The sequence below is a fragment of the Heteronotia binoei genome, chromosome 21 (genome assembly GCF_032191835.1).
Source record: "Heteronotia binoei isolate CCM8104 ecotype False Entrance Well chromosome 21, APGP_CSIRO_Hbin_v1, whole genome shotgun sequence".
Classification (NCBI taxonomy): Eukaryota; Metazoa; Chordata; class Lepidosauria; order Squamata; family Gekkonidae; genus Heteronotia; species Heteronotia binoei.
In genome coordinates, this window is record NC_083243.1 from 168,494,391 (window position 1) to 168,519,513 (window position 25,123).

The 25,123-nt window shown below is 43.7% G+C and overlaps 1 protein-coding gene across 1 annotated transcript in view; it reads right to left on the reverse strand.

Annotated features, from left to right (window-relative positions):
- Positions 1–12,170: 12,170 nt before the first annotated feature.
- Positions 12,171–25,123, reverse strand: part of LOC132589680 (membrane-spanning 4-domains subfamily A member 8-like) — a 59,932-nt gene continuing 46,979 nt past the window's right edge. The window contains exons 9-11 of the mRNA XM_060262412.1: positions 20,898–20,954; positions 16,669–16,785; positions 12,171–12,296 (exon numbers count right to left, since the gene is read on the reverse strand). Coding sequence (XP_060118395.1) covers positions 12,171–12,296; positions 16,669–16,785; positions 20,898–20,954 — 300 coding nt within the window. The remainder of the gene's footprint in view (positions 12,297–16,668; positions 16,786–20,897; positions 20,955–25,123) is intronic.

A 25,123-nucleotide genomic window follows, 5' to 3' on the forward strand; every position in this document is an offset into this window, starting at 1 on the left:
CGGAGAAGGATTGCAGCCCAACAGCTACAGATGATTTCTGTGGTCATTAAATTGACTTAAATTCACCAGGATTCAAAGCTTCGTTGGAACTGATTAACTTCTATCTTTGAAAAGAGCAGTGTTTAAAAGGATAGCGGCTTTAAAGGTAAAGGTATCACTCCGGGACTAATATAAGACTAATTTAAAATAAAAACAAAGGTCTGGATCCAACTACGTCATTCTAAATTAAGGAAGATAAAGGAGGGGGTAAATTTGGGACTGATGAAATTCAAGAAATAAGGTTAAAAGAGGAAAAACAAACTTTGTCTTGAATACCTGTGGTCGGGTCAGACAACCCCCTCCAAAATAGAACTGCTGACTTGGTGAAGACGTCACAGGAAATGGTGCCATAGAAACAACGCGAGACTTCTTAACCATTGAAAACGAGACTTCGTGGCAAGAAAGGAAGGAAGAAGCCATTAAGAGAAGGGGAAATTGCAAGCCTCCCAGCCCTCTCTAGGACCATAAATCATAGAGAAGTACCGGTGGCCATTAAAAGAAGGTCAAATTTTTTAAATTTATTTAAGGTAAGGTAAGGTAAGGTAAAATTTTATTTGTATCCCACCCTCCCCGCCTAGGCAGGCTCTTTAAACGGGACTTTAAAAAATAGTGGAGCCGGCAGATATCATAATTAAAAGGTGAAATCTATTGGATTATATGCTTTGAATTAATTTTGGTGCACTCCAGGAGAAAAAAGGAACATTTTTTAAAAAGGGGCAGAAAGGAACATTTTAAAAAAAGGGACAGAAAAGCCACGGATGCCATTTTGAAGAAAATAAAACTCACCTCTCCTCTGCAAGGTGCACCGGGATGGCCAACGCCAGGCCCTGCAGCTTAGCTAAGTGAGCTGTGGCACTGATAGCAATAGGGCTGCCAAGCCCCTGGTCCAGGCGGGGGTTCCCATGATGGAGATGATGGGGACATAAGGATTTTGTAGCAGACCTAGCTGATGGTGGTGTGGGATGGCGACAATGAGTGTACCTTGCCTGGGGCTCAGGATTGTCAGCCAAGGGCAGGGAAGCCCCCTGGAGTTTCTTGGAGCACCACCACAGCATCACTTTGTTAGGTGAAATTCTGGAGTGGAGTGTTTTCCAGAGCTGTCCCACCCCACAGAATTGGCCTGCACTGGGTAGTCCCAGCAGTCAACACTGCAGCTCAAGGGGAACTCACTTGCAGCAGCCTCTGTTGCGGTGAAAAGGCCAGTTCTCACTCAAGGGAGAGGGCAGGGTTGTGCACAAGAGATTCCCACTGACCCTTTCAGCCCAATAAACACAGAGACAAATTCACAGTTGAAGCACAAGTTCTTGAGGAACAACAGGATAGACAAGCACTGAAGTAAACGTCCTGTCTCCTCAAGAGGCATGAGACCAACTCCCTTCCAAGGGAGCCCCCTATATCCCCTGAGGCAGGGAAACAACTGCCACAAAGAAACACACACAGAAAGATAGGTATAGCAGAACTTATTTGCATATTAGGCCAGATCCCCTGACACCAAGCCAGCGAGAACTGCATTATCGTGTGTTCCTGCTTTTAAAAAAGCCCTGGGTATACCTGTCCTATGGAGCTCTCCTTGGTGACTTGGTTTTTCAGGGGTTAATAGCTCCCCCCTATTCTCCAGGACAGAAGGTCAACTATGACCACACTAAGGGTCTATCTTTTACGGATTGTTCAAATCAACCTCTTCATGTCTCTGTTATGTCACTTAGAGCATGCTGAGCATGTGCATGTCTGCATGCTCCCTGTGGGTTCAGTGTGAATTTGCATGCGCATGTCTGCATGCTCCCTGTGGGTTCACTGTGAATTTGCATGCGCATGTCTGCATGCTCCCTGTGGGTTCACTGTGAATTGCAAGTATTTTTGAGGATGGGCCAGAACAGATCCTTCTGGGGTCTTATCTGGACTCCTGCTTGCTCATTTAAGGCAGGTTTCTGGAGGGTCCCACTCCATTGTAATGAATGGATGACCTTCAGGCCTGATAAGCCAGTGTTCTAGCTATCCCATTGTGTAACTGGAGATGACATGATGCATCACTGCAACACTCGAGCAATTCCCACAAATTCATATGTTATGTGGGTGTTTGTGTAAAGCCAGTTACCTCAGCAGAAGTTTTGTGTGCAAGTTTAACGGTCAGCCTACATCTGTTCAATCCTAAACATTTAAGTATATACCAATGCCCTTCCCTGCCACTTTGTTTTAATAAGCCAACTTTTTGTTTAATCCATCCCTATACTGGGCCATTTTCTGAAAGGTAAATTTTTAATACAGAAGCAGTGACAGGGTGATTTATTTTAGTGGAGTGCTTATTAAATTGGTCATGCCCATCTTATAATCGGCAGCAGTCAGGATTCAAAAATCCCCCCCCCCCTTGTCATAATTGGTGGCAGTGGTTGGGATTCAAAATCCGCCCCATGTCATACAGGGGTTGTCTCTTTTGCCTTCAAGAAAATATCTCTTTGGCTGCAGATAATAATTTTCATAAATCTTAAGAAGCAGAGGAGATCAGTCTTTAGTCTTTATCAGGATTCCAAACACAGCGACAAGCAAATTTGTAAATTCTAAGACCTCAGATCTCTTTAACTTGAGAGGTGTCTGTAAAGTTACTGCTCAGCAGAAAACACCCAAGGAGCAAAGAAGAGGTACGCATGGCTTATCTCTTTGATCTCCCTTTTATGTAGGAGATTTTGTTGAGAGCCCTCCTAGTTGACAATTAGTTGCATTGTGTCTTCATTTCCTGTGAAGACATCAGCCTGACATTGCAAGTCCACTTGAAACTGACATGTATTGACCTCTTATTGGTCTTTTCTCTTGGAACCCTATAACAGATATTGGATTTAGATTTATATCCCGCCCTATACTCTGAATCTCAGAGTATCAGAGTAGTCACAATCTCCTTTACCTCCCCCCTCCCAAACAGACATTCTGTGAGGTACGTGGGGCTGAGAGAGCTCTTACAGCAGCTACCCTTTCAAGGACAATTCCTATGAGAGCTATGGCCGACTCAAGGCATTTCCAGCAGGTGCAAGTGGAGGAGTGGGGAATCAAACCCAGTTAAGAGTCCATGCACTTGACCACTACACCAAATTGGCTCTCTTGATCCATCAACTTCCTAACTTTCCTATTCTTATTGCAGGTGACCTCAATGCTAGAATTGGCCAAGAACAATGCTCCCTCTAAACTGTGGAGTCTTGTGAGTAAAAACTCTACTTCGAGGCATTAAAGTTGTGAACTACTGCATAAATTAGTTTTTCCTGAACTAAGACAAAAATGTGCGAGGTGGAGGCTAAAAAACTATGAGCTAGCTCACACTAACTCAGCTTAGAGGGAAAACTGGCCAAGATGATGAGTGTCTGATCAAAAAATGGTTAGGCTTTGAACCAGAAAAAAAAAATATTTTCTCCAATTAATGCTGCTGGTCTTCAGTTATTTCATCTTTCCTTGCTAAGAGGGCTGGTCATCCTAACAGACAAAAGGGAATGGATGGAAAAGGTGATTTTACCTTTTTTAGTCATAAGGGACAGGTTGTTTGATTATTTCATTATTGCACCAGACTACTTTAATCTAGTTGAGAGAGTTGATGCAGAAGAATATATAGGGGGGACCATCTCCCAGTCTCTCTTAGCCTTTACACTTCTGCAGTCATTCGCACTATACACGGCCGAGGTCAGACACACATAAACTGACGGGATGGGCATGGATGAAAGCCAGATGCATGTCGGATTTTATGCGGTTGTCCAAACATCAGCATCTGGCAATGGTCGTTGGCTCGTTCGTGTCCCGAACTGCCACGACTGAGATGCGGACTTTTTTGATAGTACATTAAATCCGGAATAAGAATGCTTCCATTTGTGTCTGTTTTAGCTCAATTAGAATTTCCAAGAAGCTGAGGTTGTAAAGTCATTACACCACTGACTTTGCAGCTCAGAGGGAAAATCACACATAGATTTATCACCCCATTCATACCTTTGAAGCCCCAAGTCCTGTGTTGGTTGTCTGGAGGGGGCTCAGCCCCCACTGGGAAAATCCAGGGGGGAGGCTCTAGCCCCTGAGCTCCTGCATAGTTTATGCATATGCCATTAGCGTTTTCTCATCAGTGGCAAAGCTGTACACCTCATACTTATACCTTGAGTTAGAGGAATGGATAACCCCTAATAACATACTTGGGTGGGTGCAAATTAGCTTCAGAAAGGGCTTTGCTATTTGATCCTAGCCTATCTGAAAAATTTACCTCTCCAGTTAGAGATAAACAGAGGCCGATTCCGCACTAGACTGCAATAGAAACAGATTTGCCTGTGAAAAGATTGTCATGCATAGAGCATGCAAACTTTCCATTAACTCAAGAAAGAAGACCTTTTGTTAGACTAAGGGAGGAGTGGAACAAGGAATTAGTCAGGAAATGGTTTTTGTATTGTAATAATGTAGCCAGTATGGACTGCCCATCTCTGGCAATGCTCTCACCTATGTTAATATAGCCAGTATGGACTGCCCATCTCTGGCAATGCTCTCACCTATGTTTGAATGTGTCATCCTGATCACCCCTACCACAATAAGTTGCTTGCCATAAAAGTACATGAGCTAATTCATTATATAGTCTAACTTGCCTACGTATGTCTCATATTGCACATGCTCGGAATTATTACTTTTCCTCTCATTGGCATATGTCCCTCATTGTTGCTTATGCGCCTAGAAATTGAAATGATAGCTAGTAATGTTTATTGATAAAGAATTGTCAATACCAAGACACATAGCTTTCCCTCATGCACGTAGAGCTTACTTTTTGGTGGTTGACATTCCTTTTGTCCCAACTGAGTCTCAACCCTGGTTGTTTGAAATCTGAATGGCAGCGTATCATGAAAAGTGGCACACATCATCCAAGGATTAGGGAGTACAAAAAAGGGGGGAATTGATACCAGAGTGCTGCCAAATAAAGAGGATAGCCCTGAAAGACATGGTGGGCCCTCTCAAGCTAGTCTGTGTGCCCAGAAAGGCCCCATGATGGAGACCAGAAAAAACTCCATGCTGGAAGGCTGGGCTGCAAAGCCAAGGCATGTCTCTGAGTGACTTTTTCCCCTACACACACACACACACACACACACACACACACATATCTTCTCTAAATGGAACGATCCTGAGATGTGCCAGTGTAAATGAATAATCCCATCACTGTATCTCTCCTCCTGTGGTTCATCTTTACCCTTACCCCATTGTAGTGTCATTTCACTCCCTTCTGGGAATGCTGAAACCAAATTGTCACTTAACTTCCTTTCCTGAGTGGTCACACAGAATTATGACCACACAAAATTGCCTTAATAAAATAAGCTTTCAATAAATAAATAAAAAAGAGTGGAATGTGGGGATCATGTGGTTGTAATGTTATCTGACCATCTGCACCCCACATAGTCTGGAAACAGGAGCGTGGGAGGATCATGTCTGGCCACCCAGATTCCGTTACATCTGCAGACACAAGAGCACAAGATCCTTACATCCGTGTTCAACTTTATTTCTGCTCCCTCAGATAAATCTATTCCTGATAATTGCTGAGTTTGCATTAGTAGACTATACAGACACAACCTCCTGGTAACTGGGCAGATGTTTCCTGTTTGGGTGACTTCAGTGTGATTGCAGCATGCTTAAAAATAAAGGAACCTTGCTGAGAGCAGAGGGCTTCTTCTCCTCTGAGCAGGCTTTTTCTCTCAGAACATGTGTCGAGTGATCATTCCTACAGCCAGGTGTTAGAGACACATGTATGTAGGAGATCCAGTTTTGACATAGCAGTGGGTAGCAATAGAGGGGAAAAACTACATGGTTCCTGGTAGTCTTGGGTGCTGCTGTACAGTCCTCAAGATGTCCTACTACAGGGGTGTTAAGCATGCAGGACGGATCTGTCCCTTGCAGGGCTTGAATCTGGCCTGTGAGCATCTGGCTGTCTCCTGCTTCTTTCCCTGAAGTTGCTGCTATTGCCGCTGCATTACAGCGCACTTTTACCCAGCTTCCTCTAGGCTTGATCACTCACTCTCACACACAGCTCCCTCATTTGCTGCTTCCTGCTTGCATCCCTCCATTGGCTGAGGTCTCTTCCTTTGGTAGGGAGGGGCAGGAAAGAGCAAGAGAAAGCAATGTCCCTGGCTCCTTTAAGATCAGCAAAGTTTAATCTATGATTAAATGGGCACAGAATTTAGGGTATAGTTTTCAGATGTATCAGTGGGAACAAATTTGGTTAACAAATATGAAAATAACTAAATCGGCAGCATTCAAGGAAAATATTTATAAAATGTTTTTTAGGTGGTACGTAACACTAGTTAAACTATCCAGAATGTTTAAGGGGTTATCTGATTCCTGTTGGAAATGTAAATGTAAGGAGGGGTCTTTCTATCATATATGGTGGTCCTGTAGGAAAGCTTAGAGGTACCGGTGCACGAAATGATGCAAGAAATCTATAAAAATACAATTTCATTTAAGCCAGAAATTTTTTTATTGAATGTAATGCCAGATATAGCAGCTAAGGATGTTAAACATGTATGTATACATTTAGTAACTGCTGCAAGAATCCAATATAAGTTTTGGAAGAAAACAGAAATACCAATGGAAACAAAATTGATTGCAAAATTCTTCGAACTAGCCAAAATTGATGTATTGTCAGACATTGAAAAAAGGCAGCAAAACCCCCCCCCCCCTTTTTATACGTGGGTTGAAAGCTACAAAAAAGATGCTGTGCAGTAGATAGCTGAATATATAATTGACTTAAACTGGATTCAGGGTTTATTAACTTGAAGTTGGAGAACTGTTACTGGATAAGAGCTGAAATTGGAGAAATGATTTGGCTTGAAATATATTTTATGTTTTGATTCTTTCCCTCCACCCTCATCACCATATCTTCACCTCTTCCCTCCCATTAACCTTTTATAATATCAATAAATTGTTAAAACACAAGATTAGCAAAGTTTTATTTTGGGTATAAGCTTTTGTGTACATATACATGTCTTCTTCAAGGGAGGGAGGATTCTTCTGACAAGCACAATTTACATTGAGATCATTGTGCTCTGCTTTTTCTTTGAGACTCTCTCTCTCTCTCTCATGCGCTCACTCACTCTCACACACATGTGTATGTGTGTTAAAGGCAGAAGCATGTTGTGCTAAGGGGAAAGGAAAATTAAAAGGAAATTATTTTTATTTTTATTTCAAAAATAAAAAGGAAGTGGCATGTTAGGATGAGGGGAAAGGAAAATTAAAATAAAAGCATTTTTATGTTATTTCCAAAAGACCCTGATTAGGAATTAGGACACTTGGATTGGATTCCATTGTTTGATGACTGGAGATAGATGGCTAAGTATTAAAAATACATCTATGGTTCCATATGTCCCAGTTCAACATGTCTTCCATTCTTCCCTCCCACCTCACTGGCTGTTTTTCTTCACTCCCCCTTTGCTCTTTAAACTGTTTCATTATTATCACTAGCACTGAGTGGATTTTGCTTAGTCTGAAAGCAACGTATTATTTCACTTGGAGAGACCTCCTCTCCAGTTTAAACAGATGACAAAAAAGAAAGAAAGAAACTAACAGCACAGTTTGTAATCCTTATTAGTGGAAAGGAGCAAGAGTCCAAAATCTGTGGCAGGGCATGAGCTTTCATTTGTCACTGCTCATTTCTTCAGATACTGCTAGAATGTGAGTCCATTCGTTCTTATAACTTGAAGAATGGAGTGATTTCAGATGCTAAACGTCAATAGCAATGTTGGTATGAGACAGGAAACCTAGGTCTCAGTTCAGTCCTAGAGGATGCATTGTCTTAAGCTTCATTATCAGTTGCAACTCAGCAGTCTCTCTTTCTAATCTCCCTTTGAAATTTCTTTGTAAGAGAGCTGCTACTCTTAGGTCAGCAACTAAATGTCCTGGAGGGTTAAATGTTCTTCCACTGTTTTTTTTTTTAATGTTGTTGTTTCTAAAGTCAGACTTATGTCCATTTAGTCTTTGCATCCTCCTGACCTGAATCCTCCTGGACGGAACTGAAACCTAGGTTTCCTGTCTCCTTATCAATGCTGGTATCTCCATACATACTACCCCTCTCCTTATCAGACCTAATCCAATGAAACCTGCTATTGTCATTCACCTCCAATTGTCATTTGGCATCTGAAATCACCTTTATAAAGTTTATATCTCCGGTACCTCATATTACATTTTATAGTATGCATGGCCTGGCCTGACAAAGTGACGTTTATGTCAGATCCACCCCTCGTAACAAATGAGTTCGACACCTCTGCTCTACTACTTATGGAGTCCTCACTGTCACTGCTCCTTGTTTTTAATAAATTTTGGGAAAGTAGTAGCAGGAAAAGACCCAGGGTCCTTGCAGTATATCTTTTTAGGTTAGCTCATATACCACCACATCTGGTTTTCAACACCCTTCCTGCAATTAAAACTATTTCTATCATTTCTTAAAATCATATAAATTATCCCAGAAAAAAATTGTAGCCCTGTCATGTGCTCCTGACCAATCAATTCCTCTGCAAAAATTATAGGAAATAATTTGCTGTTAACTTCTATAATATCTCCTTTGGTTTCTTGACCAAGCCTGTCTTAGGGACAGAAAACCATTTTGTCATGGGCTGGAGGAGAAAGGTTGGCTTCAGCGGGAGTATCTTCATCAGGACAAAAAACCATATTGTCATGGGCTGGAGGGGAAAGGTTGGTTTCAGCAGGTATGTCTTCAGCAGAAATCTCATCAGTCCTGATGACAGCGTAGGGCACAACAACTATAGTCTGAAACAAAGAAACATCATTAACTGCTAAAAATATTCTCACTGGCATCACCTCTGTCATTATAAACACTGGTGAGGAATAGGCCTTTTTTCTTTAGATAATTTTCACTCTCTGTAACTGGGAACACACAAAAGATTATTATACTGAACTATTATGCTTAAACTATTTTAGAAGTACCATATGTCATTTGGGAGGTAAGAATAAAGATTTGCCTGCTACTGACAGTGCAATCTTAAACAGAGCTACTTCCTTCAAAGTGTGTTGAAGTCAATGAGGGGTATAACTGTGTTTAGGATTGCACTGTGAATGATCAACATGTTTGTCTTACCTCTTCTTCTATGTCCTCTTCACCCAAGATGGTTGCTTGGATACACTTGCACTTCCCTTTAGCTATTGCAGAGGTGATCCTCTACTATGGAGCAGGTTTATCTAGTATCAAGCATTTTTTTTTTACTCATTGCATTGCAAGCAGAAATAAATTTTAGGAATAAAGCCATGTTTATGAGTTTATTAATTTGGAACTCACATAGCACACTCATTTTCAATTTTTGCTCAGATCACTTGCATGGATGGGTGTGTGTGTGTGAGGCAAACTGACAAGGAAGGAAGCCTTTCTCTGTTGTTTCTGCAGATGTTTTGCTGAAGGACATATTGTCAGCTGCCCTGGATTTTGCAAGAACTACCAGTAGAATTTTTTGCTTGAGATCCAGCAGTCATGCTGTGAACTGAGACAATGTTGCTCTAGCAAGAACAGCTGGAGTTGAAATTAATGCAATACTGATTCAGTTTGATTTCCTATGCAGGGCCCTTGAGTCCCTATATGAGGATTTTTATGTTTGGCAATAAAGGCTGATAAGCTGATAAAAAAGGATGAGATTAATGACCGGTACACATGGAAACATATTTGGCCATGTCCCAGTGAATGGGAAGTCATGCTTGCCCCAACCACACAGCAAGCAATATGCCTACAATCAGCTTTCAGGCGGCCATTGCTGTGCCTCTAAACTATAAGCCTTCAGAGCCCAGTTTGTCAGCTTCCATCTTGTGGCCAGTTTGTTGTGTTAAACAAAATAATACCAGGATAAGAGTTTTGCACATTTTCTGTGTTTAAAAGTAAACATTTTTCTGTACTCTTGAATTACATGTTTTGACTTTGGATTTTCAGGAGATTGCATCCATATTCTTGTTGCTCAGTATTATGCTTTTAATAGTTTCAGGTTCAAAATGTGCAAACTAGGCAGGCCTGGTCTGAGCCCTTCCGATGCCCTAGGCAGCACAGCTCTGCCCGCCCCTCAGTCCCTGTGCCTGCCGCGGGCCTACTCGCGAGTAGGTGTGGGCGCTACTCACGAGTAGGCAGCAGGTGTGGGTGTTTTGAAGAGACCTCTTTCTTCGGAAGAAACTTCCTCCAGAGGTCTCTTCAAAACACCCACAGACCTCTGGAGGAAGGTGTCCTCATGGCAAGCGAGGGGGGGGGAGCGAGCGGAGTGCCGGGGGGGGAGGGAGGGAGCTGGCTGTGGGGGTGGCAGGGCAAGCTTCGGTGGACGGGATGGAGGAAGCTCGCAGCAGCGGCAGGGTGAATTTTGGGGGGACGGGAGGGAGGGAGCTGGCGGCAGTGGCAGGGCAAACTTCAGGGGGGGATGGGAGGGAGAGAGCTGGCTGTGGGGGTGGCAGGCAAACTTCGGGGGCAGGAAAGAGGCAGCTGGTGGTCGCAGCAGAGCGAATTTCGGGGGGACGGGAGGGAGGGAGCTAGCTGTGGGGGTGGCAGGACTAGCTTCAGGGGCGGGCGGCGGCAGGGCGAGCTTCTGGGGGGGTGGGCGGGATCACAGCAGGCCGGCGGGAGCTGGCCACGGCGCTGGGGGGGAAGGCAAATTAGACAGTTGTCTTCAGCACCAGGAGGGGGGGGGGGAAGCCTGATTCGGCGCACCCTCACTCCCAGCACCCTAGGCAACCGCCTAGTTTGCCTAGTGAGAGAGCTGGCCCTGAAACTAGGAACCACAGTCTGTTAGGAATCAGCATTTGTTTTTATATGAATCAGATGATATAGAGCAGGGGTGGCCAAACTGTGGTCCGGAGCCACATGTGGCTCTTCATGCATATTGTGCAACTCTGGAAGCCTCCATCGCCCCATTGGCCAACTTGGAGAAAAGCCAGTTTGGTGTAGTGGTTAAGTGCGCAGAATCTTATCTGGGAGAACCGGCTTTGATTCCCCACTCCTCCACTTGCATCTGCTGGAATGGCCTTGGGTCAGCCATAGCTCTGGCAGAGGTTGTCCTTGAAAGGGCAGCTGCTGTGAGAGTCCTCTCAGCCCCACCCACCTCACAGGGTGTTTGTTGTGGGGGAGGAAGATATATGAGATTGTGAGCCACTCTGAGACTCTGAGTGGAGGGTGGAATATAAATCCAATGTCTTCCAATGTCTTCTTCTTCTTTAAATCCCTTTTTCAAGTCAAGCCAACCAACATGGGGAGGGGGGGCTTGGAGAATGCATTTAAAGTTAAAGTTGCTTTCTTTCCCTCCCTCCCTTCTTTTACATTTATTCTATGCAGCTCTTTCTTTAAGCAAGTTTGGCTACCCCTGATATAGAGATACTAATGCTCATTCTTATTTTTGCAGGATGCAAGTGAGTCATGATTCAACCTAAACATCTTTCTCATCTTTTCAAAGTTTTATTGATTTTCATACAGGGAAAATTAGAAGTTGGGGGAAAAGGAATAGGGGGAGAAATACAAAAGGGAGGAGGAGATAGATTACAATTGTTTCTATTTTAGAAAAATAAGAAAAAATCTACTTCATTATACCTGCAAGTATTCAGAAATATTACATAAGTAACCATGGGAACTTTAAATATTTAATTTTTGATATGGATTCTCTATGGTTCATAATTTTAATGAACCTGAAAGTTTTGAAAGTTAATCTCATAATTTGAAAATTGAACTCATAACCCTAGAGCTATTTTGCCTAGCTTTCTCTTTTTGCTTTCCCCTTTTTTCTCCACATAGTTTTTGTGTATGCAGCTTCTTTTAAATTTTTTAAACATCTTGTAAAACCATTTTAAAATTTAAAATACACTTCATTGGAAGGCTAATAGGATAAGCTGTTCAGCATATCTTTCACAGTTCTTTAATAATTAAAATTCATTACATATATCTTCAATAATACATCATGATCATGGGCACTTTAGCTAAAATTAATCATATATATATATACACACACATGCATACACAACATAAAAAAGGAAAAATATACCTTGAATACTTCTGCTCCTTTTTTGAATAGTTGATGAAAGTAAATTCCTTTGAATAAATCTGCATACACCGAGATATAACACTGACTAATTAATCCACTGTTTTCTCAATCTTCCAGGAAGGTAGCAAAACATCAAATGCTTACCATGTCATTTTTGCAGCAGGCTGCCTGGCATCCAAAATGAGCAGTTGAAACAGTAATGCAAAACTCCAGCAAACTGAATATGAGAAGAAGGAGACCAAGACCAAAACCTATGAACTGCAGAACATAGAACCATTTAGATCAGCTGCTAAGCACCACTGGCAAATTAGTTCTGCTGACAGATCAAAATATTAATGAGTGGCCCAGAAACCACAACCTGGCGTAATTGATCTCAAAACAAAAGTGAAAAATTCATCAAGGGAAAACATGGGGGATGTAGTGACAATCTGAATAATCTGACCAAAGTGTCTGTGTGATATATGAATGACTATTTGAACACAAAAATTTAAGACCTGTGATAGTCAGAACCTAGGCAGGGACCTTCCTAGCATATTTGCAGTGCAGCCCAAAGTAGAGTTACACTTGTCTATGCCTGCCAACTTCATTAGTGTTTTCCAATGTTTCACTGCAAGCCTGTTGACACAGATGGAACACAAAAAAGACAATGACACTTAAAATGCCCACACCCTGCCCATTGGTGCCTCCTTCATGCTTTCACTGTGACATAAAAAGCATGAAAGAGGCACCAGTGGGCAGTGTGTGGACATTTTGTGTCATTGTCTTTTTTGTGTTTCATCTGTGCTTTGAGACATTAAATTTTATTTTTGTATTTTATCTACCTCAGGTTAAAAAAAATCCCCTTTATCTGCACACTTGGCCATTTGGCTGAGAACAGATATGATTTTTTTGGTGAGTCATGATGGGGTCCTGCAACAGAGCAAGTAACACCTGCCAGAGCCCTTTCAAACTGGGAAATGACATGCAGGATAGGGTGTGGGAGACGGAAAGCCCTTCTTCCCCCCACAATGTGGTCCCAGTTCAAATTGGACCACTGTAGCATTTGGTGAATTAGTCCCACCAGTTGCCATCTGACTAGCTCACTGGAACTTTCTCTACATTTCATCATGAAGAAGAAATGTGAAAACATAGCCGTTAAGTAAGTATTCTGGGTTTTTAAAAATTACCTAGTCAGCATCAGGAGTCATTTTGTAGAAAAATAGGTGGTGGAACTCATCCAGGGATTGTTATGCAGCTGCACCTACTATTCAGTGGACAAGGTGGGAAGGAGGAGGTGGAACTCTCAGAAAGGTTCAGGAGCTGCACTCCTGTGAGCTCCCACTGAATCTGAGGCCTGGTCAGAATGCTTAGCACCAAATGGATAAATCCCCTTCTATAGACTCTACAGTTAGAGCCTGAACAGAAAGACATTTTTGCCCAAACTTCAGACAAAATCCAAAGATGGGAACTTTGTTGTTGGAGAACTATGTCTGCCACTTGAGCTTTTTGCCCTTTGCCACTTTTTACAAGTCCTGTTCACAAGTAATAGGGAGTGCATGCACAATCCATGGATGGCGTACACTTGATTTTTTTTCTTTATAGAAGTATTGAGTAATTCTCAAGTTACATTCAATGTGCATACAGCGGAACATGTGCTTGATACGGCACATTTCTCCAGGTACTACTCCCTGGTTCAATTTGTAAAGTGAACACATTGTCATGGTTGGCCATAATATAGGGTTGCCAGGTCCAATTCAAGAAATATCTGGGGACTTTGGGGGTGGAGCTGGGAGACATTGGGGGTGGAGCCAGAAGAAAGGTTGTGACAAGCATAATTGAACTCCAAAGGGAGTTCTGGTCATCACATTTAAAGGGACGGCACGCCTTTTAAATGCTGTCCCTCCATTGGAAATAGAAGGATAGGGGAACCTTCTTTTGGGGCTCATAGAATCGGCCCCCCTGGTCCAATCTTTTTTGAAACTTGGAGGGTATTTTGAGGAGAGGCATTGGATGCTATGCTGAAAATGCAGTGCCTCTACCTCAAAAAAACAGCCCCCCATTATACCCTATGGGAATCAGTCTTCATAGGGAATAATGGAGTGCCCAGCAGACATTTCCCTCCCCGCCCCCACTTTCTGATAATCCTGAAGCAGGGGGAGGGCCTCAAGATTAGGAGATCACCTGCCCCCAACTGGGGATTGGCAACCCTACCATAATATGATGCCTTAGAACATCTAAGATGTCATGACTACTCTGTTTTTTAAGGACTTTAAAGCAGGGTTGTCGAACTTATTTGTCATGAGGGCGGGATCTGACATATAAATGAGACGTTGTTGGGCCAGGCCACGTGTGTCATAAAATGTAATGACAGATAGCAGAGATATAAACTTTATATAGGACACAAACACAAAGATTTAAAAAAAAAATTGAAATAAAACATGCTTAAAACATTAGCACTTGTTGATCTTAATGGTGCTTTCTTTGTATCTCTCCTGTGTGATCCAGGGAACTGGACAAAGGAAGCTAAGACTCTTTCCTTCTTTCCCCAGGGAACCAAGAGGGGGAGGATCCTCAGCCAACAAAAGGAAGAGAGGCTTGGCTCAGTAGCTCTGCTGTGCGATTGAGCAAGCCTGGTAAAGCAAGATGTGAAGCAGAAGGAAGCAAGAAAGAGGGAGAAGGAAGCAAACGACAGCCAGTTGTTTGTGAGCCTGATAGGAGCCCCCCTGGGCTGCATGTTTGACATCCCTGCTTCAAAGCTTTCAGCCTTGCTCAGCATTTCTGAAAATACGACCATGGAGTTTTTGGAGGTCAGACTGTGCTTGTCTTACATATAAGGTTACCAGCCCCTCCCGTGGAGGCAGGGGACCCCCTGCCACCAGGCCCCACCCCCAATCAGCTGGCTGGCAGGAGGATGTACCAAGGGAGGGAGGGAGGCCCAGGTGATGTTGCTGATGACATGGCTACATTACTTCCAACATGAACTGGAAGTGATGTCATCATATTGGCGACATCACAGTGATTCTCTGGTATTTGGTCAAAAACTCTGTGGTACAGCTCATTTTTCCATGAACCTTTGCCCAGATACCAGAGCATCACCACAAAGTCACACATGATGACATCATTTCAGGTTCATTCCAGAAGTGACAAAGCCACATCACTGGTGATGTTGCCTGGGCTTTCCTCCTGCTCCTGGTAAATCCTCCCCCATCCCTTTCTGATTGCCTACAGAAGAAGAAGAAGATATTGGATTTATATCCTGCCCTCCACTCCGAAGAGTCTCAGAGCGGCTCACAATCTCCTTTACCTTCCTCCCCCACAACAGACACCCTGTGAGGTGGATGGGGCTGGAGAGGACTCTCACAGCAGCTGCTCTTTCAAAGACAATCCCTGCCAGGGCTATGGCTGACCCAAGGCCATGCTAGCAGGTGCAAGTAGAGGAGTGGGGAATCAAACCCGGTTCTCCCAGATGAGAGTCCGCTCACTTAACCACTACACCAAACTGGGTCTCCTGGCAGCCCTACTGAAGAGGCTGATCATGCATGCCAGTAATTATTTATGCCAGCAGAGTCACATTATCTTAGTATGTTGCTCTGTGAAGCTTTATAGAAGCTTTTCATGAACTTTTAGGTTAAAATAGAAGGTGGAATCATCTAGAGGGACAGAAAGCCTGAAATGATGCAGAATAGTTTGCTGTATTTTATCGATGCTTAATCCTTAAAACTTGCTAACTATTTTTAAAAACATATGCTTTTAAATTAAAACAAACACAAAAAGGATGGAATGCTTTGGATCTTTTAATTCTGTACGATTCTTTCCTTTTCTGGCGGACTAAAGGTTGACCACCAAGGTAAATGGATAGTTTGATGGCTTCCTGGATCCTGGCTAGCCTCCCCAGAAGGGACGTCTGTGACAACTTGTTGGCTCTTTCTTATAAACAGACAGGGGGGGGGGGGGGTTGAGCAGAAACGAACAGGAATGCAGTTCCAGCTGGCTTGGCATCAGAGGGTGCGGCCTAATATGCAAATATGTTTCCACTGTACCTTTTCTATTAAAAAGGCCTATATGAAACAATGGTGATGTCAGGGGGTGTGGCCTAATAATGCAAATAAGTTCCTGCTGGGCTTTTTCTACAAAAAAGCTCTGCAAACAGATGTAATCACATACAGACAGGATGTATATGTGTTCACTGTAACATGTTGTAAGGCAGCACTCTTTGCACTTGCAGCTAGAAAAGTTAGATCCAAGGTGGCTCCTACTAATGCATCACACTGAACTCTATAGTTCAGCATAGTTAATATTATTTAACTATTTAAAATGTAGTATGCTTGAAATTTTAGAAGCGCCATACAGTTTTAACCTGAAAACTTGGCTTTTAAGCTTGGTATTTTGAATGTAAATTCTATATAGTGTTTTTTATAATGTAATGGCCAATGGCCATGTACAATAAACTATTCACTGTAACATGTGCACTACAGGGCTACTGTCTCAATGAGAAAGTGCCTTATGAAGTTCATGCTAGTGGAAATTGCTGCAGTAAAATAAACAATCACAGTTCATACTGTTTGTAGATTTCACTTCTGTCTACATCTGTGTGTCCCTTCTTTGGAACCCATTCCAACAATCAAAGATCTTTGTAATATGTGTCACTTACCTCTGTCAAATTGTAATCTAAATCATATAAATTTATAATCAGCTCTGCTGTATAAAAGACTGCACCAATTAATGCCATGATAGCACTTGTGATGTTCATTCCCACACTGCATTGCACCTGGAGGTCAGACACAAAGAAATAGGTTACCTCCTTTGATAGTGAGAGGTGGTGCACAGGTCTACTTAAATAACCCAGAGTAAGAGTCACACCCAGTCAACATCTAGCTAAACCCACATTCAACAAGAAGCCCAAGCTGAGAAATACCAAAGTTTCATTGATATTTTGTCACCACCTTTTCTTTTCTTTTCCCTTTTTCTGTACTTGTATTGTTTGTTTTAAAAATTCTACAATAAAAATTTAATGGCAAAGAAGCCCAAGTTTTAAGTTGCATTGGTGTTTCCCTCAAAGACAATTTAAGTCCCAAACTAAGTTCACTTATACATGGGTTGTTTGCTTCAGGTTGGACAGTATTGGGAAATGGATTGATTTCCTGATTCCCCACAGCATTGTGGTATTTCTGAGCACCTCGTGTGTTTTCCCATCTTTCCTACGATCTTTCCAAAGCCTGCTTTGATGAGCTTTTGTGGGAAAGATGGCAGCAAAATTGGGGTGGCACCATGCCTGTAGCTACGGTGGGGCCTGGAGGGGAAGGCTGAATTATTCAACCTCCCTTTCGATCTATATGGCCCCTCCATTGGAGAGCCTGCCTGCCTGCCTTCCTGACATCCTGGACGGCGGTAAGCCCATGTGATGTGATTTTGTGCCCCCCCCCGTCTAAAATTCTAAATCAGCAATTTAAATCAGCACTAAATGCACAGCAGCCAAGAAGGACTGAGCGCCTGCTCCGGCTGCAATGCCACTGAGGATGTTCTCCGCAGCTGAGAACGAAACGTCTGGAAGGAAAACTTTCTCCAGTAGAACACGGCACTTGATCCCGAAAGATTCTACAAACCCTAGCAATTTAATGTCGTTAGAGCATGATATCACAACAATCAGCCTATCAAATGCACAGTTTTCATTTTAAGTGATGTCTATAAGCCTTTTTGCAGAGATATGCGTTTCCACATATCTCTGCAATGAAAGGGGCTTTTGTTTTTGCCACCAAGTCGCAGCCAGCTTATGTCAACCCTGTCAGGTTTCCAATGCAAGAGATCTCTCTCTCTCTCTCGGCTTGGCTTCGCGAACGAAGATTTAAGAAGGGTGCAATAGTCCATGTTTGCTGCAGGCTCGCTGGTGGCTGACAAGACCAATGTGGGACAGGCAGGTCCGCCCACAGCGGCTGCAGGGAAAAGTCTGATTTAGGGTTGGTCCTGTAGCAGTGCGATTCTTCCTCAATCTCCTTTTGTCCTCAAGACCAGCTATGCGTGCGTTCTCAAAGGAAGAGACAGCCTGGTGGATGGTGTGCCTCCATGCTTTGCGATCTGAGGCTAGGTCAGACCACTGGTGATGGTTGATGTGACAGGTGCTAAGGGATTTCTTCAAGGAGTCCTTGTACCTCTTCTTTGGTGCCCCTCTATTTCGATGACCGGTGGAGAGTTCGCCATACAGGGCAATCTTGGGAAGGCAGTGGTTTTCCATCCTAGAAATATGCCCTGCCCAGCGCAGCTGTGTCTTCAACAGCAGTGCCTCAATGCTGGTAACCTCCGCCCGCTTGAGGACTTCAGTGTTGGTCACAAAGTCACTCCAGTGGATGTTGAGGATGGTGCGAAGGCAGCGCTGATGAAAGCGCTCAAGGAGATATTCAGAGGTGATTTGCCATTGCCTGCCTCTGAACAGCAACCTTAGACTTTCTTGGTGTCTGAGCTAACCCCTACTTAGCTTCTAAGATCTGACAAGATCAGACTAGCCTAGGCTATTCAAGTCTAGGCCTTAAAGTTTCCCATCAGGTCGCAGCCAACTCATGGTGATCCCGTTGAAGTTTCACATCATGGGACTTTGAAGGCAAGAGACGAGCAGAGATGGTTTGCCACTGTCTTCCTCTACATAGCAACCCCAGTATTCCTTGATGATCTCCCATCCAAGTAGTTGTTGGTAGAGCGCCTCAACAGCAATCAGGACAATGAGCTAATTAAAGGTGACAAAAGCTTTATTTGTGGAACTAGCAAACTGGATAGGAAAGAGAAGAGATAAACTTGACTGCCTAGCTAGCTTCGAAAGAGAGTTCTAGAAGGAAAGCCTAGGAAGAGCATTCTGCTTGTCTTTTGAGTGTTTAAATCTTGGTGGCTGTTCCATGCAGACTTCTTCCTGTATTTCTCCATGCAGGAAACCAGTCTTTGTGTGCATCTTCCTTGCTGCTGCTATTCTCATTGAAGTATGTCTTATTATTGGTGCAAAAATCTCATCATGGTCTTTTCCATATTTTTGAGTGTAACCTTAGCAAATAATCTGGCTAGATATCTTTGTATTTTCTCTGCTGCACCATACATGGTTTTGAAGCTCCATTTGCATCCTACTGCCTTCTTCCCTGGCAGCTGTTTTTTTTTTTTTTAAATTAGATATTCAATTTCTTCTTCTTAAGCTTTTCTCCATATTTCTGCTTCTTTTGCAGACATATTTACAATATCCGGAAGGTTCAGGTATAGCTTGTCCTTTTGCTAGATAGGAAAGTCTTCATGGTATGGTCAGGGACCTGTCTATCTACGGGACCGCCTTTCCCCATATATCCCCAGAGAGCACTGCGATCAGGGACAAAAAAATCTGTTGTCCGCCCCTGGGCCAAAAGAAGCCAGGTTGTGTGTAACGAGATCTAGGGCTTTTTCGGTGGCAGCACCAGAACTTTGGAACACTCTTCCAGAAGCCATAAGGGCCCTGCGGGATTCGTCTGCGTTCCGAATTGTTTAAACAGGCTTTTGCTGTTTGATTGAAAAAGGGCTGCCACCGGACATCATATAGAATTCTGGTGATCACAGTCGAGAATTCAACACCGCTTATACTGTACTGAAGCAGCGCCATAGAATGGTTTTAAAATTGAAATAAGTAAATTATGGTTTTATATGTTTTATTGGATTGATTGTATTGTACGATGTTGTGAGCCGCCCTGAGTCCGCTTGCGGAGAGGGCGGGATATAAATTGAAAGTAATAAATAAATAAATAAATAAATAAATAAATAAATGGTACTCCTTTGTTGTCCGCCCACCCCTTGAATGAACCATGCATATTATGGGTTAAATTTGGAAATTTTATTTACACATAAGCTGATCTGTATCATTTCATTACATTTTAAAGCACAGTTTGTATTGTGTTTGCAAAACAAGCTTCCTAACAAGGGCAAACCCATCCTACTTGTCACAGCCCACATGCCAGTGTATAGAGTGGAGGGAGAGCACATTCCTGCCCATGACTGCTAAGCCTTAAGGTTTGTCATATGCTCCCACAGATCCTAAAGGGCCCCCCAACTGAGTCACCTGGACTGTCAAGCCTCTAGGTACCAAGTTTGAGGACACCCTCCGCCCCCGATATCTCAGGGTGCTTGCCAGCTCAAAAACCTCCTCAACCCATGTTTTTCCCACCTTCCCAGTAAGGGTCTAACCAGTTTTATCAGGCCTATTCAGGGCTTTTATTTAAGCAGGAATGCACAGGAATGCAGTTCTGGCTGGCTTGGTGTCAGGGGGTGTGGCCTAATATGCTGGGCTTTTTGTCCAAAAAAAGCCCTGGACCACTTTATGCCTCACCCCCTCAGACCATGGGGAGCAGACAAAAAAAAAAAAAAAAGGCCTCGCTCTGAGTGAGGCCCAAAAAATTCTTGCTCAGCCCTGCAATCAGTGACTAGCTAATCCTATATGTTCTTTAAAAAAGAGGGCATGCAGGTGGGAGCTTGTGGTGGGCTGGACAGCAAAGGAGTACCACAATCTGAAGATAATGTCAGAAAGGCCCAGTGTGTGCCTCGTTGCCTGACTGGGCCTTGAAAGAGAGCAAACCGGCCAAGAACTGATGAGCAGAAGGCTGCTCCTACATTTTTTTTTCCATTAAGGAATATTGTGATTCGAGGCAAAACATTGTGTTTAATCCCAGAAGGGAACAGTAATGGGCTGTGGCTGCTGCCTGAATTCTAAGGCATGAGTTGAGATCCCTGAGCATCAGTCATAGAAACAACCTTCACTTATGGTCACTGATGTTCAGTAAGCATCTGGGGACTCTTGATATGGCTCTGACTGCAAAGCAAGAGGGAAAGCTACGTGTTGGCACTTCTAGCTTTACAGGAGAGGAGAAACAGTTCTGTAGACCTTACCAAGCAGGTGTTCCGATGTCTGTCAGCTGATACTGAAAGGGATCCAGAAACAATGAACTGTCCAAGAGATGAAACAAGAGAAATGCATTAAACTTCTGCTCAACAGTTTCTCCTTTTCAAAGATTATATCCTTTTAAGGCTGAGTGTTATGTCAATAGAAGAAGCACCTTTAGCTTTTGGATTATTGTAGATTTCTATCTCCCACTCTAATTAAAGTTATACAAAGATGTATTCTTTTTAAACTGATTTGCTCCCCTCACAATATATAAATATCGGTGTCAAGCGGAAAACAGCTCTTTGGAACATCAAAGTTATACTATTATCTCCATAGGTAATTGCCAAAATAACAATATGTGAGGTGTCTTCATTGGGCTTTCACTCTCTCAGAAAAGTATTGCCAAGAGATATAATTCAATAAGCTATTTTTTTAATTTATTGGGAAAGCCTCCTCTAAAAGTTATGACACATAACATGGGACTTGGTCTCTAATTATGATCAGAACCGTCATGCAGTTGGAGAATGGGCTTCAGCCTTCCCCTATGCCATTTCCCCATCTTCAAACACATGCGCTTCCCCAACAAGCCCCCAAACCATAAATGGGATGCAGGTTTAGGTGCTCCATACTCCACCCCCACGCATATTCCATGATTCACATTTATATCTCACCCTTCCTTCAAGCTGCTTGTGAAGTTCCTCCCTACTAGGGTTGCCAGCCTCCAAGTGGAGTCTGGTGATCTCCCTCTTTTAAAACTGATCTCCAGCTGGCAGCAATCCCCTGATGGCTGCTTTGAAGGGTGGATTCAATGGTATTGTGCCATGCTGAGGCTTCTCCCCTCCCCTTCCCAAACCCCACCCTCTCCCAGATTCACCCCCAACATCTCCAGATATTTTCCAATACAGATTTGGCAACCCTACTTGGCAGCACCCCCTGATCCTCAGCCATCACACTGCTTTCATTCTCTGGAGCCTCCCCAGGCCTCATAATAGAAAGGCGGGAAGGATTGCATCACCCCAAGCCAACCCTCTCTTTCCTGGAGACTTGGCCTTGTCTGGGCAGTACAATACCCCCTGTCTCTTCCTTAGCCTGGTTTTGCACCTGCCATTTATGCTTCCTCCCCATCCCACCAATCAACCTCTGCCCCCCTCCCCCATAGGCCTGATGCCATTGTCTGGGTCAGGGGCTGAAGCACTACTTCTCCCAGTCTCCAGCTCTAATCTTGATGGCCCTTCCCCTTTCTCTCCCTGGCCTGTTCCCAGAAGGCCTTCAGTCAGGCCTTTCCTGTCTGGCTCCTCTTAGGTTCTTGCATGACTGGGCCACTTCCATGCCCCACCCGGGCCATCATGGTTGGGCTTCTGCTGCTGTCTCCATGCTTGCTATCTGACACCATGCTGGCCTCTGAGACTAGCTGTTCCTCAACATTGCCTTTGTTGGTCCAGCACCAAGAGATGATGTCATCAGCCAGCACCTGAAGCTTCAGGGCCCAGAAAGGAGGTGGTAAGACCCATGTCCTGTTGCTGCTTCCTGCCACCCAAGATTCTGTTCTGGAAGATCTGACCGAGTTGACAGTAGCTGTCTGAGGTATAAGGAAGGTGGGGGGGGGGGGGCGTTCCCACTTGGCTTCTGTAACATCTTTCCCCAACTTTTCTTGTCTAAAGACATAGCTCAAGGCAATATATACAGTTCCCTCATATCCTCACAGCAACCTTGTAGGGGCAGGAGAGACTGAGAGATTATTACTGTTCCAAGATTATACTTCCCTTCACCTCAGTATAGGGCTACTGAATTAATAGCACCTTGCCCAGCTCTCTAGGTCTTCAGACCAATCTCTGGAATTCTGTCTCTCAGTCAGTCCTGTAGCCAGAAGTTTTATGGTAAGGGCATGAATACACTGGGAAGGTGCTTGCAAAGTCTCCATCATCCCCAAATCTTGGGATTCGCTGAACACAATTCAGCTTCACGATGTCATGGATGGGTCCAGGGATGTTATGGGGTGGGACTGAATATCATATTTTTATTATTGTACTAATAGTAGTATTTTTTATTCATTGCCAAAACTGCAAACACACTGAGCATGTGCAGATCACTTTCTACAGATATCTACCTGCCTGGCATTAGGAAATAGATTTCTAGGTAGGAAGGAGTAATTTCAGGCAGATTTAACTTGAGTATCTCCCATTTTTCTCATTAAATTAATTAGTACTAATCAGTAATTAATTACCTTTTAATCTTACCCTAGCTTTATGCACTGAAACATTTCTTGAGAAAAACACACACATACTAATTAAATAAATGAAGGACTCATAATATCATTATACGTAGTCTGATTACAAGCATAAGTTTGAGTATAAGCATATCATTTTCCCCTGGCCAGCTGATGGTGTGTCATATCAGGTTGTATTAGCTTTGTACTCCCTGTGACTTCTAGGCTTCCCAATCCCCAGGTCCCAGTGGGGGATCCCCCGGTTTTACAGGCTTCCCCTCTCCCCCAGCCAGCTGGCTGGCGGGAGAAGCCCCGCCCCCACAGTCATTACGCACCTCCATGAATGATTCCCATAGGGAATGATGGGGAATTGATCCGCGGGTATCGGGTGCTCTGGGGGGGCTGGGTTTTGAGGTAGAGGCGCCAAATTTTCAGTATAGCATCTAGTGCCTCTCCCCAAAATACCTCCCAAGTTTCAAAAGGATTGGACCAGGGGGTCCAATTCTTTGAGCCCCAAAAGAAGGTGCCCCTAGCCTTCATTATTTTCAATGGAAGGAAGACATTTTAAAAGGTGTGCTGTCCCTTTAAATGTGATGGCCAGAACGCCCTTGGAGTTCAATTATGCTTGTCACAGCCTTGATCTTGGCTCCACCCCAATGTCTCCTGGCTCCACCCTCAAAGTCCCCAGATATTTCTTGAATTGGACTTGGCAACCCTAGTGACTTCACAGCTCTACAGGCCCATACCTTTCAGGCTGAAATCTCTATCAGCCAGCCTGCACACTTCATGTCTTCTTCTAAGACTTCAGAGCCTGCCTGCTTGTGGCAACTACTTCATAAGTAAATTGGGAGTTGAGAAACAATAATCTTGACTGCATTTTGAATATATGAAGCTGCCTTACACTGAATCAGACCCTTGGTCCATCAAAGTCAGTATTGTCTTCTCAGACTGGCAGCGGCTCTCCAGGGTCTCAAGCTGAGGTTTTTCACACCTATTTGCCTGGACCCTTTTTTGGAGATGCCAGGGATTGAACCTGGGACCTTCTGCTTCCCAAGCAGATGCTCTACCACTGAGTCACCGTCCCTCTCCTAATTTTACATTGAGCACACAGTTAATTTCTATTTTTTTTTTAGTCTGGTAAATAGCTCATTCCTTCAAATAAGTCCCATGATTGTGACTATGCGCACTGACAGCCCCTACTAGGGTTGCCAGCCTCCCTGATGGAGACAGGGGAGCCCCTGCTGCAAGGCCACACCCCCACCACTAATCAGCGGGCTGGCAGGGAGACTTTGCAGGAGAAGGTGGGAAGCCCAGTTTATGCTGCCAGAAATGTGGTAGGGTCACTTCTGGAGAGTACCGGAAGTGATGCCATCACATCAGTGACATCACAGTGACACTCTGATATTTGAGCAAAAACTATGGTAGAAGCCATTTTTACCATAGAGTTTTTGCTCAAACACCAAAAATGACAGCAATGTCACAGCATTACTTTGGGTACAAACAGGGAGCGATGCCATCACATTACCATTGACATAGCATGGATCTCCATCCTGCTGCTGTTAAGGAGGGACTTAGCAACCCTAGACTCCACAAGGTTAAATTCTTAGTAATAGGTGGAAGTGTTATCATTAAGACTGCTATTCAGTGTAGCATCACCAGGTCTTATACATGAGGACATCATCAGGGTCTCCTGATAAAATCTCAAGGTTCAGACCATGGGCCTTGTCAGCCCTACTGAATTACTAGGCTCTTCCTCATAGCATTTCTGCCTATAGGGCGGCCTCCTGGGAATATTTACATTTCACATGATCAAGGGACAGTGTTATCCAGCAGGGAAATGATACAAAGCCTTAAGAAGCGTCTTACACACTTTTAATGCTAGTGCAGACATTTAAATCGCATAGGGTTGCCAAGTCCAATTCCAGAAATATCTGGGGACTTTGGGGGTGGAGCCAGGAGCAAGGTTGTGTCAAGCATAATTGAACTCCAAAGGCCACCGTATTTAAAGGGACCGCACACCTTTTA